Genomic DNA, 16,953 nt, shown 5'->3' with positions numbered 1-16,953 from the left:
TCCCGGGATCGAGTCCCACATCGGACTCCCTGCTCAGCGGGGAGTCTGCTTCTCTCTCTGGCCCTCCCCCCTCTCATGCTCTCTCTCTCTATCTCATTCTCTCTCTCAAATAAATAAATAAAATCTTAAAAAAAAAATAAATCTTTAAAAAAAAAATCACACCTACCATGCTGGTTTAATTGGTAGATATTCCCCGATCTACACAGTCAGCCAAGATCTCCTTGTGAAGCTCCATACTCACATGTCCATTGGCTTCTTAGACTTCCTGAGAATCTTAAAGTAGCACCTACATCTTGGAAAGTCTAATAAGTGAAATCATTACCTCTTTCCCTACACGTACTCCAGTTGCTGTACCACAACTCTCCATAAATCACACCATCATTTAACCGGGCAGAAGAGTGGAAATCACCCTTCAAACTTCTTTTTTCCCTACCTACAAAATTCCATTAACAACCATGAACTGATGAAATTAACTCCTTGAGGGGCGCCTGGGTGGCTCAGTCGGTTGAGTGTCTGCCTTCGGCTCAGGTCATGATCCCTGAGTCCTGGGATCGAGTCCCACATTGTGCTCCTTTCTTGGCAGGGAATCTCCTTCTCCCTCTGCCTGCCGCTCTCCCTGCTTGTGTTCTCTCTTGCTCTCACTCTCTCTCTGGCAAATAAATAAATAAATTCTTAAAAAAAAAAAAAAAAGAAGTTAACTCCTTGAGAATTCTTTCGTTTGTCCTCTCCTGTCTTTCTCGTATCACTGCCTTACTTTAGGGTCATATCATGTCTCAGCTGGATGACTCCCAACTGTTTGCTAATTAGATCCTGGCCCCACGGACCATGGTCCATGTCCCTTCATTCAATACTTTACAATGCCAACAGCATGTCCTTTCAGAAACAAATCTGATTACGTTACTCCTAGGAGGCTTAAGTGTCTTCACTAGCTGCCCCACTGACATGCTCATGATTCTCAAGTGAAAATACGGAGACTCCAGATGTGTTACTCCAGGAAGGCAAGGTCTTTTGGTTAAGAACCACGGCTGCTATTGTCAGCTAATGTTACTGATAGGAATGGGCCCCTTTGGTGTGTTTACTGGGTTTACTAGTGAAAAGAAAGAGAATGATCAACCTATAGGAAAGAGCCAACTTAGAAGTCACCTGTGGGTCCCCAGGAGGTCCACACTCTGGGGTTCCTGCCCATCTCTCAGGTCTCACCTCACCCAAGCCTTACTGTCCTTTATTCCTTCCAACACAAGACTCTCCATTGATGTGGATCCCAAAGCTGTTGGGCTGTTTTGTGTTTTGCTATTTGTTATTAGTTTTCTCATTCCAAAATTCTCTTCTCCCACTTGTCTATCTGACAAATGCCCACTCATCTTTCCAGACTCATAGGAAATGTCAATGTAACCATATGTAATTTTCTCCACGACGTCTTTCCAAGTCTCCACTCTGGCAATGATGAATCCCTGCCACGTATACTTCTATGGTCACACCAACAGCACAGTATTTCTTCTGTTTACAGGTCTGCCTTTCCCCTAAGGAAATGGAGCTTCCTTAAAGGCAGGCTCTCTACCTTATCATACTTTGGATCTGCAGCCCCCAGTACAGCGCCTGGTAAACACAGAGCTCAGAGAAGTTTTATTAGTGACTGATACAGTATGTAAGGAGTCCACCAGCACTCAGATTCTCTGGAAAAAGAAACTAAAGATATCTGCAAGGGAGAGGGAAGTGGGAAAAACTGGAGATACAGATATGATTTTACACTCATGTAAGTCATTGTTCCCACATGTATGAGTTTAGGAACTAGGATTGTTAACGTAATAACTGCATGTGATAAACACCACTTGTTATGTTCTTATGTATCATTTTAAATTCTCTTGGTCTTTAAAAAAAGTGCTGGAATGATAAGATCAGTTCTGTAAAGTCTAACAGAGAGTACCTATTCAGGAAATAATATAATTTGGAATAAGTTGTTTTAGACTGTTTGTGATAAAGTCTTGATGCTCTATGTAAAATAATTTGTTTCTGAAAATAAGACTTCTGGGATTCAAAATAATATGTAACTATAGCCATCCTGAAGAAAAATCATGACTCAAATTTCATCCCTGGGAATTTTAAATTTATATATATATATGCACATGTATAATTATAATTATTTTATTTATATTCATTATATATTATTTATATTATATATTTAAACATATGTAATATAAAATTATGTATTTATTTTATATTTATATTATGTATTACTTATATATTTAAATATATAAATATTTAATATTATATTAAATATTTTATATTTAATATAAAATAAATATATTAATATTTAAATATATAAAATATAAATATACATAAAATCATTTATAATATTATTTATAATTATATTTATTTTATTGTATGTTTTATTTATATTTATTATATATTTAAATACATATATACAAAATATAAATAAAAATAAAATATTATTGTTTATAATATTTTTAAATGATATAAATATATATAGAGAGAGAAAGAGCGAGAGTGAGAGAGAGCAAGAATCACCAAATTTCTTACACCTAAATTGTGTCAGTAAAGGTCCAAGTTAAAGCTAGAGAATGTGTATTTCACTGACAAAAAATTTTAGGTCTTTCTAATAGAGTCAAAACCTTAATAACAAAGATTTCACTTCAGTGACATTCACGATTTTACACTATATTTTTAACGCATCAGACGCAGCTACAATTATATTTATGTCAGAGTTGCAGTTTGTCAAGTAGCTTATTAAATTTTTCTAAATGCATGGCTGGGTAAATTTTGGCTTATTAAACAATTATAAGTTGTCAGTCACTGTAAATGGATTTCCTTGTATAATAAATATTATACTAAGCTGTTAGGGACTCTTTAAAAACCAGAAGTTAGGTATCCTTATGTAGACCTATTTCCATTTAAAATTGACAGGAATGAACTGGTGGTGAGAAAAGAGACCGTTAGCTCTGAGGCAGAGACGGGGTGTCAAAGAAGGGTGCTGGAGAAATTTTGAAATCCTATCTCTTTGAAGGAAAAAAACCGCACAAGGAGAGAAGGAAACCAAGTGAATTAAGTCTAGCAAGTGTTGATTTCGCGAGTGAAGAGGCACAGAGAGCGAATGGCATGCCACAACCCTGTGAGCCCGCAGAGGCTTGGTCAGAGACACACCTGCTGCATGCGACCTTTCACACATTTCTAGAACGTGCCAGGAGGACTCCCTGGAAATGGCTTCCCTGCCTCTGGGAGAATGCCCTGGAGAGTCTGGTGCCCAGGGGAATGGCAGCTATCTGGAACATCACACAGAGCTCACAGGGCCTGTTCTTTCTTGGTGGCACCGCTGCTGGTATGGGAATGATTTTAGGGGTCCACTAAAGAATTTTTTAAAAATATATTATCTACATATTGTAAGTGTATTAGAAAAAAGAGAACTAGCACAGTAAACCCCTCATTTTGTGGATGCCATTACTCTGGATGAAGTTGAGTTAAACCAAAAACATTAGTGGACTTAGAAGTGTTCTAAAGAGAAATATGAAGTAAATAAGGATACAAAAGATACACAGTATAAGTAAACACACTAAAGGTGTTTTGCGAAGTCTTACACTTCTTTGGTATGAACTGATAAAGGAGCAACTACTCGCACATTTGTGACAATGCATTTTTTGGTTTATAAATCAGGGACTGGATAACATGAGTCTAAATCTACCAAAGAAATAGTCTGTAAGTCTGGATCATGTTGAGGTTGCTTCTCTCTTGGAATGGAGGTGCCACGGAATGGAAACTCAGAAACCTCATCAAGAAGATTCCAGTGGACTGCGCTGATTTTGAGGCTAACAGGAGCTGCTGATCACATTCATATGCAGCACAAAATATAGGTGAAAATTCAAGAATACTTACTTTCCTTTTTTAATTGTGTTTCTGCCAAGCAGTGGATCAAGGACTGGATCTATTGTTTCCTCCAGATTTTCAACTAAGATGACATCTCCAAAGGCCAACGCAGTTTCAATGGCATTCAAAAACCTTAAAATTCAATCAGAATTGAGATAAATAAAGCACAGCGAAAATGTTCAAAATTATTTATATTAAATTATATTTGATTTAATGTATTTTTTTTGACAAGACAGACTAACTTAGAGAAAACTGTTTCATAAAGTATTCAACTAGATTACATAGAAATTCATGATTAGATTTTGAGATGAATTACACAGTGATATTTTCCAAGTGAAATTCAAGAGTATGAATAAGTCCATGTGTAAATTAGTTCTTTTGACAATAACCATGGTTGAGACAAATGTAACTTACCCAAACATCATAAATTTAAATTCATTTAACAAGTCCTTTTTTTGATTAAAAAAAATTCAAAATATATTAAATGTCTGTGGTTTTGTCAAACATTCATTTTTTTAAACCTTTAAGTTCAGTCATGACAAGTGGCATATTATCACTATATTTCATTCTCCCTCTCCAAAAATAGGCTCTCCCCCTCAAAAATAATTTTCCCCAAGTATTCAGATTAGCAAGGAGTACATTTATCTGTGCAGTGGCAGAAATTCTTTATTTCATTTTATATGTGAAAAGATAATGAAAGGATCAAATCAAATACCAGTAAGTCTAAAATTATTCAATATTAACTGAAGACCAGCTACGTCCAAGACAACTTTATTTATCAGACAGTATTGTCATGAGGACCCAATGACACAAAGTCTCAGGAGAGAGAGAGTTCTCAAAGGCGATACAGAAAACTCAACTAAGGAATTATCTTCAGGCATTCAGTGTTGGGGCTTGCAGCCATGCTAAAATCCTACAATAGGCCAGGTATATATTCAGGAATAGGATTCTAATCCGCTGACCATTCTTGGGTTGCCATATGCCAAATGCCCTAAAGGATTACAGTCCCTCCTACTGCATTTTTGGCCTTAGGAAACCCACCTATTTCTCCACTCGGGGGCAGTGTTTGTTCTCATCTTCAACCTCATTTCATCTTCAGGTAAGTGGATGCCACCTAACAGAAATGCCCTTTCAACAAATATTTTATGTGAAACCTGAGCAAGCAGATAGACAAGGAGAGCCAGAGTGTCACGTTTAACAGAAAGGGGACCGTTTAGCAATCGCCAGGACCTCGTAAAAATCAGACCCAGTTCACAGCAGCTCAAGAGAAAGTCAGTCCTTCCGATTTCACATACCCTCTCTGGCCCAAATGGGTGACTTTCAGGTCTGTTCCGTACTTATTCCTGATCCACTTAATTCCCTGCTGTTGGGGATCTATCATCAGGGGCCAGCGCTCACAGTGTGTCAGGATAGTGGCATTTTCGGCGGACATTCTGTCACTGGGCAGCCCCTCGTTATTCCAGGTGGCAATGGTAGCGTCATCCGTCAGCATGGCAATCAAGTCCAGGCCTTCAGTTATTGGGATGGAAACCTTGAAAATCAGAGTTGAATGCAGTCAACTGTCGGTGTGGCAGAGCAAAAGACTCCGCATGACAGACAAGAAAACGAGAGACCAAAGCCAAGACAACACATGCCAATTCTCTCTGCACTCTCAGAAGCCAAAATGAAACTCTCATTGTCAGACACAATTTGACAGTTTGGGGTTATTTACCTCTCTGAATTCTGTCAAATGCAGTATTCAACAACTGGTTATTATTATTAATTTTTTTTTAGATTTTATTTGAGAGAGAGAGACAGACATAGTGAGAGAGAGCACAAGTGAGGAGGAGAGGGAGAAGCAGGCTCCCTGCAGAGCAAGGAGCCCGATGCGGGGCTCGATCCCAGGACCCTGGGATCATGACCTGAGTCAAAGGCAGATGCTTAACGACTGAGCCACCCAGGCGCCCACATCTGGTTTATTATTGAGTCTGACTTCAAATGCAAGAGACATGGCCCTATGCAGACATCGATGGCTGCTCCCCCCCAATGGGGGGTGCGGGGGACTTAGACACCAGGAAGGACCACAGGACAACAGAAAGGTACTTGCTCCAGGGGTTCATCACCCCACATGAGCAATGCTCAAACGCAATATCTTGCTCAGGCAATTCATCCTGTAGCACAGGCCAACACTATGAAGAGAGGACTTCTCTTCTGTGGATAGGTTAATGGAATGTATTCAGCCAGCGGCAACTCCACCAGCTCGCTGGCTGTGCCCAGGACCTGAGATTGCAGCCTCGTGTGCCTGAGCATGAGCGGGAGTGGGGGTGGGGTGGGGTGGGGAGGGAGGGGCAGAGAGCAGAGGGAGAGGGAGAGAAGCAAACCCCCCCGCTCAGGCCTGAGCCCTATGCGGGGGGGGCTTGATCTCACAACCCTGAGCTCATGACGTGAGCTGAAATCAGAAGTCAGATGTTCAGAACTGACTGAGACACCCAGGTGCCCCCAAAACCCATTTTAAAGAGTAAGGAGCATTCTTTACAAAAGTGGACTTTACAAAAAATACACGAGATTATAGAAAGGAATTTATTAAGGAATTTATTCATTTGGTCATCCATCACCCAATATTTATGGAGCACCTCCCATGTAATAAACACTGTCTGGTGGCTGGGTGGGGGCTAACATGGAAACACGCCTCCATAAGAGAGTAAGAGCCCTACTTAGCGTGGGCCAGGGGGCTGTAGCAGCAGCTGGAGTCAAGACTGAGGGGTTGGCCAGGGATCTTCAGCAAAGAGAACGCTGGAAGAATTCTTACAATATAGAGGCTGCGATGCAATTTGATATCAATAAATCTAGGGAAAGTAGCATAATAGCCCCACTGTCTCTGACCACAATGTTATCTTAGAAATAAACTCTATCACCTACTGATATGAGCAGAGAGCCTTGGCATTGACACACAGTTTTCTTAAAGACACAAGAAAATTGGTATCTTTTAGAATATGCATCCTCCTATTAGCAAGGGACCTGTGGCTTTAATTTCTTACCTTCTACTTAATGCAAACAACTTGGAACAATCGGAGGTTTGAAATAACTTTAATTTCTGATGCAAAAAGGAGTAAGAGACAGTATACATGTAGATCTTGTGTCCGAATTTGACAGTTTGAATTGTTTGAGCCCCTACCGGGCACACCTCTGACCACCTTTGTCTCCTTCCCTCCCACCTGAGTTCAAAGAGCCTTGCTTCTCCTATCTGACGGTCATTCTACTACCTCGATTCTGGAGCCCATGCCCTCCCCATTTCTGGTGGCTCATCCCTCTTCACCCTTCTATCCTCCACAATTCCTTTTCCTTTTCCTCTCCTCCTGAAGCAAAGAAACATGCTCCTGTTTTATTCACACTGAAAAACCAACACTGCACGTAGCTCTGTGTCTAACTAGGCACTCTGCTTACCTCCTTCCCGTCACAGGCAAATTCCTCCAAGAATAATCTGCCTTTTCCTTCTACTTCCTCACCTCCCACTTCCTGTGTAACTCCGTGCAATCTGGCTTCTGGCTTGTCACACTTTCGTGGTCACAGAAGACCTTCACATTTCCCTATGTGAGGACATTCTCTGTTCTTAGCTCCTCTCTCCGAGTCTCTGGGGCTCTGACCATTCTCATGTTTATACTCTGGTTTCCCATGGCATCACGTTTGCCAGAGGTGGTCTCCAATCTTCGCTCCTTCTTCATCTTTCTCTACTTCCCAGCGCTGAGTCATTTCCCTTTACTCTAAAGTTCCTCTGATGTGATCTCGTCCAAGGTCAGTTCTAACAACTCCCTACACATCAGTGACTCCCAAATCTGACTCTCCACCCAATAACACTCTTATCCAGCTCCCTACTGGTCATGGACACTTGAATGCTTCCGAGACACTGTGCAGTCATCTTCCTGTTATCTTCATCTTTTCTCCCAAACCAATTTTCATCTCCGGGAATGGCACCTACACCTACTTACTATCTCCCCATCACTCCCATGTGCAAGCCGAAGCTTTGTTTTTAGCAGTGCTTCCTCCTGGCCTCCTCTGGTATCACTCCCCGGCTGGCCGGGTCCGCTGCCATCACTTTGTTCAGCTCACCGTCTTCCGAACTGCCATCATAACATGTGGCCTCATAACAGTGGTCTCTTCCCCGTCAAGTCACTGTTCCTTCTGTGCCCAGTGTCAGCTTTCGAATGCGTAATTCTGACCACAGACCTACCTAAAATCCTTCAATGACTCCCGATGCTTACGATAAAATTCAAACTCTGTTTCTCAGTTTATAATATGGGGGCTATAATGTGGCTCCTTACTAATTCTGTCATGTTCATCTGTATTTTCCAGTCTATAATGATATACCAGGGTATTTACAGTTTTTAAAGCTTACTTAACATTCTAATACTTAAATCACTTGGAACTCTTTTTGTTTGCTATGAAGCTATGAAGGAGAGGGCTAACTGTTGTTTTACCCAAAAGGTTGGTTTGCAGTTCAATCACCATTCGTTGAAAAATCCATTACTTCCCTCACTGATGTACAATGTATATGTAAGCATATATTCCTTTATTTTAGAATACATATTGATAGTCTGGTAGTTCTTCAAAGGATTAAACAGAGAGTTACCATGCAGCCTAAAAAAAAAACCTCACTCCTGTGTATATACCAAAGAGAAATCAAACATGTCCATGCAGAAACCTCTATACAAATAATTCTAATGTTCACAGCAGTGTTTTTCATAATAACCAAAAAGGAGAAGCAACCCAAATGCCCATCAACTGATGAATGTGTAAATAAAATGTGGCACATTCATGTACTAGAATATAATTGAGGCTTAACAAGTAATGAAATCCTGATACAGGTTACGCGTCATGGATGAACCTGGAAAACATGCCAAGTAAAAGAAGTCAGGCATCAAACGCCGCACATTGTGCGAGTTCATTCGTAGGAAGTGTTCACAACAGGCAAATCTCTAGAGACATAAATTAGACAGTGATTGTCTAAGCCTGGAGAGGATGGGGTGATTGGAGTTAACAGACATGGGGTGATGATAATGTTCTAGAATGGACTGTGATGATGGTTGTATGACTCTCTGAATACACTAAACACTACTGAAGTGGATACTTTAAGTGGGTGAATTGCATGGTACGTAATTTACATCTCAATGAAAAGATATACTGAGCATCTACAATGTTCCAGGTGCCATTCCAGGACAGAGTAGTTAACAAAACATACAAAATCCTTGCTCCATGGATCTTACACCGTAGCTGAGGGAGAGGAAAGCTATTAACCACAGCAAATGAATAAATGAAATAACATATTAGAAAGTGATAAACGTTATGGTGGAAAAAATGGAGTGGGATGAAGCGTGCTGAAGGATGGAAGTTATAATCCTATCTAGAGATACGAAGATGTTATTTGAACAAAGACCTGATGGATGGGAATGAGGTACTTTTATGTCCTGAGAGAAGACTTCAAGACAGAGATAACAACTTGTGCAAAGGGTCTGCGGTCAGAACGTATCTGGTATATTCAAGAAAGGTGGCCCATGTGGCTGCAGCAGAGCAGTGAGGAAAGACTAATAGGAAGTGAGATAAAAAGAGTAAGGGGCAAAATCACAGAGGGTTTTATAAGACTTTGTAGGATTTCTAGCTTTTGCTTGGAGTGCAGTGGGGAGTCATCAGAGGGATTTTCAAAGAAAATTCACTTTACCTGACTTGAACTTTTAAAGCATCACACTGGCTGACCCGTTGAGATCAGATTTTGGAGAGAAGCAACAAATGCAGCAACAGGGAAACCGGTTAGGAGATTTCTGCAGTTATTCAAGAGAGGGGTGATAGCTTGGCCCAGGATGGGAGCAGCGAAGGTGGTGAAAACTGGTCAGATTCTGAATAGATTTTGGAGGTGTAGCCTACAGAATTTCCTAGATGGACTGGATATGAGTGCCAGAGGGAAGAGTCACATCAAGGTGACTCCAAGGTTTTTGGCCCAACAGAAGGATCGAGCTGCCATTCAACAAGTTGGGAATACCCGGGTAGAAGGAGTTTTGGGGGGAAGGTCAGGATTTCGGTTTGGAGGTGCTGTATGTGAGACATCTTTCAGACATAGGAGTGAAGATACCAGGTCTGGGCCACTGATATACTTCTGCAAATTACTGATGTGCAGGTGACATTTAAAGCCACGAACCTGATGAAAAGCAGCTCAAAGATTAAAGGCCAGGCATTTCACCATTAAGGTTGAGGAGAAGAGGAAAAATGTAACGAAGTCCAAGAAGGATTGGTCAGTGAGGCGGGAGGAAGATGGGGAAAGGGGAGGTCTCAGAATCAAGTAAAGAAGGTACTGATGGAAAGATGGAGTGATCGATTGCATCAGATGCAGCCAAGAGTCAAGTACGAGGAGAATGGAAAACAAACCGATAGACTTAGCAACATGGAAGCAAAATCACCCCAGAGGAGTCTTGGTGGAGTGGTGGGGACAAAAGCCTGTCCAGAGTGACTCAGAAAAGGGAGGGAGGACGTGGAGACAGCGGCTACAGATGACTCTTCTGAAGTGTTCGCTGTAGATGAGCAGAGAAATGGAAGAGTAGCTGGAAGGGCAGGGAAGGTTCAAGAGAAATTTTTTGGGTGTATCTGGTTTAATGGGAGAAATAACTACGTATGTGAATGCTGGTGGCAATGATCTAGTAATGAATTAGTAGGGAGGGAAAAATTGGTGAGAGGGGAGAACTGCTCTGGAATTATCCTTGAGGAAGGGAAAGAGGATGGAAACTAGTATAAACCCAGAGGATCACCCTCAGATACAAACATCAGCTGTTCCTCTTACAGCATCAGGAGGGAAGACATGGTATGAGCATACGTTTGTGGGAGTTTATACACTATTACATATTAAACAGACCAAATCTCTCTCGACATCCTCGATGGCTTCTGAACTCGATTCTAGTTTTCCCTTTCCCCTGCAGAACCACCTTGTTGTAATTATTGTAGTTTTAGAACACATTTTACTATCTTGAAGGACAAGTGCTTTCTTACTGTTCTATTCCAAAATTATCTTGGTGTTCTCAAAAACATATTCTTCCAACAAACTTCAGAATCACTTGGTCAAGTAAAAATATAACTTCTCCCTGGAGTTTTGACTTGAACTGAGTTAAATTTATTTCCTAAATTGGGGAGAATTGATCCTTTAGAATATGAAGTCTTCATTTCTAGGAAGTAGTAAGGATGGCTGACTAACTTTATAAAAAGGTTCCTTCCAAGGTCACCTTACCTATGGCAACAGGTCATTAACAAATGACATGCTTGGTTTGCAGGTTTTAAAAATCACAACAACCATAGTCACTTGCTGACCGCTTAACTTACAAACCATCTGAATCCCCGGGACACCTGAGCCAAACTGACAAGCCAGAGACACTTAGGGCACTTATAGGCAAGTGGAGCTCTAGAAAACACCCTAATACAATGGGGAGAAATAACAACAGTGGCTTCTTGAGAGGACAGGACAAAGAAACACTTCTAGGGGAAAATTAATTGAAAAATTAACACTATTAAGCAATTTTAGCTCCTCCTGGCCCCTGGCCCAGGTTTCACACAGATGTGATCATCCCACTTTGCTGTGACTGGATCTAAAAGTAGGCAAGGTTAACTAGCTCAGAAACTGGAACCCTCTTTCCATAAGGACAGACATTTGTTAGGTTTTATGGGGCACATTCTACCCGGTGTCTTAGAGACAGAGAAGACTCTTCCAAAGGAACGTCATTCATATAACTTGGAACCCTCTTCTTCCTTTAGCATAGCTATGCCTGGACAGAAGTGGAAGAGTAAGCTGCTCCCGTCTTAGGGCCTCCTTCTCAGTTTGCACAGTGCCTGTGCGCTCAAGAGGGCGGGGGAGAGCACAGAGATGATGGGAAACAGGCGTGAGGCTCCCTGAGGACAGTTGCGGGGCCACAGGCATGCAGGCCCACGGTTAAAATGACTATGTGTTCAGCATACAGCATCAGAAAGCCGCTATTTTGCTTTGGGGATAAGTTTAGCATGTTGAGATGTTTTGGATAAGTCAATCAATTCTATTGTTTTGTTTGTACGACTTCTTCAAAACAATATTTTATTTAATGTTTGGGCTTTCAAGTAAGTGGGAAAATACACATGGGTTGACAGGAAACTTCCTAGAAACACACACACTAAATAATGCTCTATCAGCGATTCAAGACCCATTTTAAAATTATATTTGAGAAGGCACGTTTTAAACTTAAACACTGTAAAATGACTGGTAGCTTAAGTTCCCACTGTCAGAACTATGACATGCCCCAAAGTGAAGAGGAACTGAAGCAATGAGAAGACAAGGTGAAGTTCAATAGTTTGGACAGATCAAGAAGAAGGTGAACTTCCCTATAATTTTGGAAAGAATGAGAGAGCTTTGTGGATGATGGAGAATGCAGAGGGGACCATGCAAGAGGACAACTGTCAATCTAAAGTAGTCACGGGGTGACCCAGGCAAAGACACCCATACAAGGATCGAAGTCCGGCGAAGGTGAAACTGAGAAAAAGGGCCTGAGCAGAGTCAGGCAGCTGATACCCTGAAGCTCACGACACAGTCAGAGTTGGACGGAGCAGCAGAATGCTTTATCTTCTTACGTAAAAGCTACGTTAGGGCAGAAATACTTAAAGAGAAGCCTTGCACTTTTGGGGAGTAAGAGAGATAACCTCTTTTTAAAAATCCTCGACAGTACAAATGTTTGATACCAAAGGTATGTTAAAGCATTACAAAAGGATTGTTCTTTTAAAATTATCAATTGTGGAATGCCTTTAATAGTGAACTTTCCCTCCATCATTTCATCTGCACGAGCGCCGGACATGTATTTATGTCATGAAAACAACTATTATGAAAATCGAGGCATTATTACCAACGCAGAACGTTACTATACCGAGAGATGTAATGATATCTTAAGGGCCTTGTCAACTGAGCTGACACAGTGTCACAGAGCAAACAGGGGCGTGGAAATCAGGAGGTCAGACTTCCTCTTCTATAGGACCTTAGTCACTTAGACTTCCGTGACTCAGTTTTCTCTTTTGTACAAGGACCATCATGAACTAGATGATTTTACATCTTCCAAATCTGTGATTTCACTTCGCTCGTGGGTTTGGATTTTTAGATTTAGGAGGAGTTATTTTTGTACTTGCATACAAAATGCTCACTTTTTATCTGAAAGTAGGTGTGAAAAAAAAAAGTCTTTAACAAATAACCCATCATGTCAGGAAGAAAACAAAACTTCATGTTATACCATAACAATAACCCCAATTTGATTTCAGTTATCAGTTTTGTTAAAAGCAGTTTGCAACTGTATCACTAGAGTGTATAAAAAATAATTTATTATTTTTCATCTCTCTGGTGAAACCATCATTTAAACAAGAAACACTGCGACACACAAGAAATGTCTTTGTCATATGAGAATTTCCAGTCAGTCAGAGAGTCATGATAGAGGTACCAAAGAGCCTGGTATACAGACTGTTTTTTCTACTGAAACGCCAAGATGATGTTTCCAAATGCTGCCAAGGTAAGGAAGTGAGCTTACCTTGTGCTGGAGAAAGGGAACCCACTTGCAGTCTACCAGTTCCTGGCGATATGGTCTTGTAAAGGATCCAACATAAGACACAAAGGCTGCTGTAAGGAGAACATCTCCACAGAGGGTCTTCTCTTGAGCTTCAAACGATTTAATAGACTGACCCCAACGAATCTTCTCTGACTGAAAGGCAAGATTATTACTCAGATGTAATTGCAGGGTGAACACCAACTAAAGAAATGCTTAATAAATATGACCACCTTACAGCTCCATCTTAGTCTACATCCTTCTGCAAAGCCTTTAGAAGGAACAGAACTGGACTGCATGACTATCATCATCTTTCTTACGTTTGAAACCCATCATTAGGAAATGCAGTTTACTGCAATATGGCATTAGATCTTTCACATCTCCTTGTGGGATGCCCTAACTCTTTCTTCAAAAGCTGACAGTCACTTTCCCAACCCTCTGAGAGTGGAGGACCAAAAGCTTCGGCCAAGCCTGAGTGACATTAGGATTTCTAATGGCAGCTTGGCGGCTCTGCCTTCCTCCCACTTTGCAGCAATGATACTACACCGCCCTAGACAAATGTTGTTTTAAACATACTGGCTATCAGCTGATTACAGACAAAGGAAAAATGACCAACACCACGCACATCAATTAATTAAAATGCAAAGCTTTAAGAGCTACCTATCCTGGATGCTATTAAAAATTAACACTGGTAGTCACTAAACTCAGGTTATTTCTTTAATATAATCACTCTATCAGTGGAAGAACCTATAGCCTATGTAAAAAAAAAAAAAAAGAAAGAAAGAAATCAGGAGGGTTTCACTAGTCTTGAAGACAATACACTCAAAGAATGCTGTTGAAGTCCTTCTATCTAGTTGGATGGCCATTTAAAATCTGATTTCCGGGGCACCTGGGTGGCTCAGATGGTTGAGCGTCTGCCTTCGGCTCAGGTCATGTTCCCAGGGTCCTGAGATTGAGCCCCACATAGGGCTCCTGGCTCAGCGGGGGAGTCTGCTTCTCCCTCTCCCTCTGCCTCTCCCCCTGCTCATGCTCTCTCTCTGTGTATCTGTCTCAAATGAATAAATAAAATCTTTAAAAAAAAATAAAATCTGATTTCCAGGTTGAGTATGTGGAGGCCTTAATATTGGATTTAAATAAAACTGCAATAAATGTCTATGGATTGACTGAAGGACAGCTCACTAACCCACCGTTTTGATGCATGCTAAAATTAGTATCACATTCTAAGAACAAGCAAATTAATAGGTACTGAAATAAATCAGCAATCTGATAGTCAAAGCAAAGAACCCCTCTGTGGAATTTAGCTCTACTTGTGAAAGAAGAGAGACAGAGCATAGAAAGCAAAAATGATGTATGTCATAAGAGACTGGAATGCCAGTTCCCTGCAAGCCACCATAATAACCATAATAACCACCAACACGGAGGTTGTGAAATTAGCAAGTGAGAATGGTTATCAAAGCTATTTTTTTTTAAGATTTTATTTATTTATTTGAGACAGAGAGAATGAGAGAGAGAGAGCACATGAGAGGGGGGAGGGTCAGAGGCAGAAGCAGGCTCCCTGCCGAGCAGGGAGTCTGATGCGGGACTCGATCCCAGGACTCCAGGATCATGACCTGAGCCGAAGGCAGTCACTTAACCAACTGAGCCACCCAGGCGCCCTATCAAAGCTATTTTAAGATTGTCTCTTTGCTTTGCTTGATAAAGATCACCCCAAGTAGCCATACAAACACTAAGGAACTTCACAACTCTTTAGCCCTCGTTAGAGAATTCATTACCCTCCCTCCTCAGCTACCAACCATATATCCATTAATTTTGAAGAGAAATTTCTCATTTGCCTTTCCTCCATCTTTGTTGTCTTTGGATAGTAAATGATAAACAATAAAGTGCACCCACCTCATTCTCCAAAACAGCTTTGAAATTTGAAGATTTACTAAACACAGCCTTATTGGCTATTGAAATCGTCAATAATTTCACTATACCACCCACGCAACATAAATCATTACTGACATTGGCTAACAAGGGTTTAAGAGTTGGAACATGTCCTGTAATAAATTTCTAGACAGTTAAAAATCACTATAATTTTATTCTAATGCATTATAGATTGCCTGTAATGTCATCCTGGCTGGGGTGACCCATTTCTAATTTTGAACAGCTGTTCAGCTCAGGAGTTAGTTAATGATTAAATATAAATTGCCTGATTTATTAGTCTGAATGGTTGAGACTGTAGCTTCCAGGTCAATGCTATATAGACAAAATCATCAGTCTTGATGCTTTTCAGAAGTTAACTGTCTCCTGTTCTAGTCAGAAAGAATTTATTCTCAAAGGAAAAGGTCTGACGTTTTCAATTACTCCTTAAAAACGTGTGTATGTGTATACAAATATATATGTAATTTGTTTTTTGGCTAGTTAACATGCTTTCACCTTCTTTCCTCGTCTAAATCATCATGAGTAAGCCAAGCCTTTGGAAGACATTGCCGTGTGTCAGAGACACATGGTAAGCCTGCTCTTTACACTTCCTGGAAGTTTTGGACATCCCAAACCTACTACAAGGAAACAGTCAATTAAGCGGCACTTTTTTATTTTCGTAGGTACCTCGCAAGTGGTTAACACTTCAAACTACTTAAATCACTTCCCCTTCGATGGGAACTCTTATAAACTCCACTAATGGCCACAGAATTTCTCAAGTGAGCTGAGAAGAAAGGGTCAGTCTTCAGAAGGCTACAGAATTTTTTTGTTTTTGAACCCAGGAGGCTCCCCAAACTCAACCACTCACTCATTCAACAAGTATCTATGGGTGCCTATGATGGGCCAAGGATTATCCTCTCTACTTGGGGATCAAGCGGTGCAGACAACAGATACAGCTCCTGTTCCTGAGGAGCTTATATTCTTGTTAGGGGAGAAGACCTCCCCCAGAGTATACACATTCACGTACGTACATACGTAAGTGTGTCCTGTGGTGGTAGATGCTGTGAAGAAAACAAAGCCGACTAAGGGCAAAGAGAGCTACGGCGTGGGGGGGGGGGGGGGGGGTGTACGGGCAGAGTGAAACCACGTGATAAGGAGAACTTTCAGCAGCCGCCTGAAGAAAGTGAGGGAGCTAGTGATGTCATGATTTGGAAAAGTGTAAGCCATGTGAAGGAAAAAGGCAGAGGCCACAGGTATAAGAGTGACTGACAGTATGAGGAAGAGCGTGGAGGCCAGTGAAGGTGGAGCTGGAGGGAAGGTGACAGACGTGGGGACAGAGAGGCATCTGGGAGCCAGATCATGCAGGCCAGCGAAAGCCTTTGGACTGTATCTTGATTTAGACAATTAATTATTGGAGACTTCTGGGAGAGGGAAGACATGAATGAACTTAATTTTTTAAATTACTCAGGTGTAACAAGGGGGGCAATACTCCAGAGCTGAGGAGTGGGTGGCCTGGACCAGTGTGGGGGAGAAGGCTGGGATGAGGAATGGACTTCAAAGGCAGAGCCAAAACAATATGCTGATGGACCGGGTATGGGTCATGAGAAAGAGCACA

At 41.2% G+C, this 16,953-nt stretch overlaps 1 protein-coding gene across 1 annotated transcript in view; it reads right to left on the bottom strand.

Annotated features, from left to right (window-relative positions):
* DNAH11 (dynein axonemal heavy chain 11) overlaps window positions 1–16,953 on the bottom strand; it is a 329,965-nt gene that overhangs the window by 78,652 nt on the left and 234,360 nt on the right. The window contains 3 exon segments of the mRNA XM_021689842.2: window positions 3,886–4,008; window positions 5,172–5,407; window positions 13,422–13,588. Of these exon segments, the coding sequence (XP_021545517.1) occupies window positions 3,886–4,008; window positions 5,172–5,407; window positions 13,422–13,588 (526 nt within the window).

The sequence above is a fragment of the Neomonachus schauinslandi genome, chromosome 12, assembly GCF_002201575.2.
Source record: "Neomonachus schauinslandi chromosome 12, ASM220157v2, whole genome shotgun sequence".
Lineage (NCBI taxonomy): Eukaryota > Metazoa > Chordata > Mammalia > Carnivora > Phocidae > Neomonachus > Neomonachus schauinslandi.
This window is presented reverse-complemented; position numbering and strand designations above follow the sequence as displayed.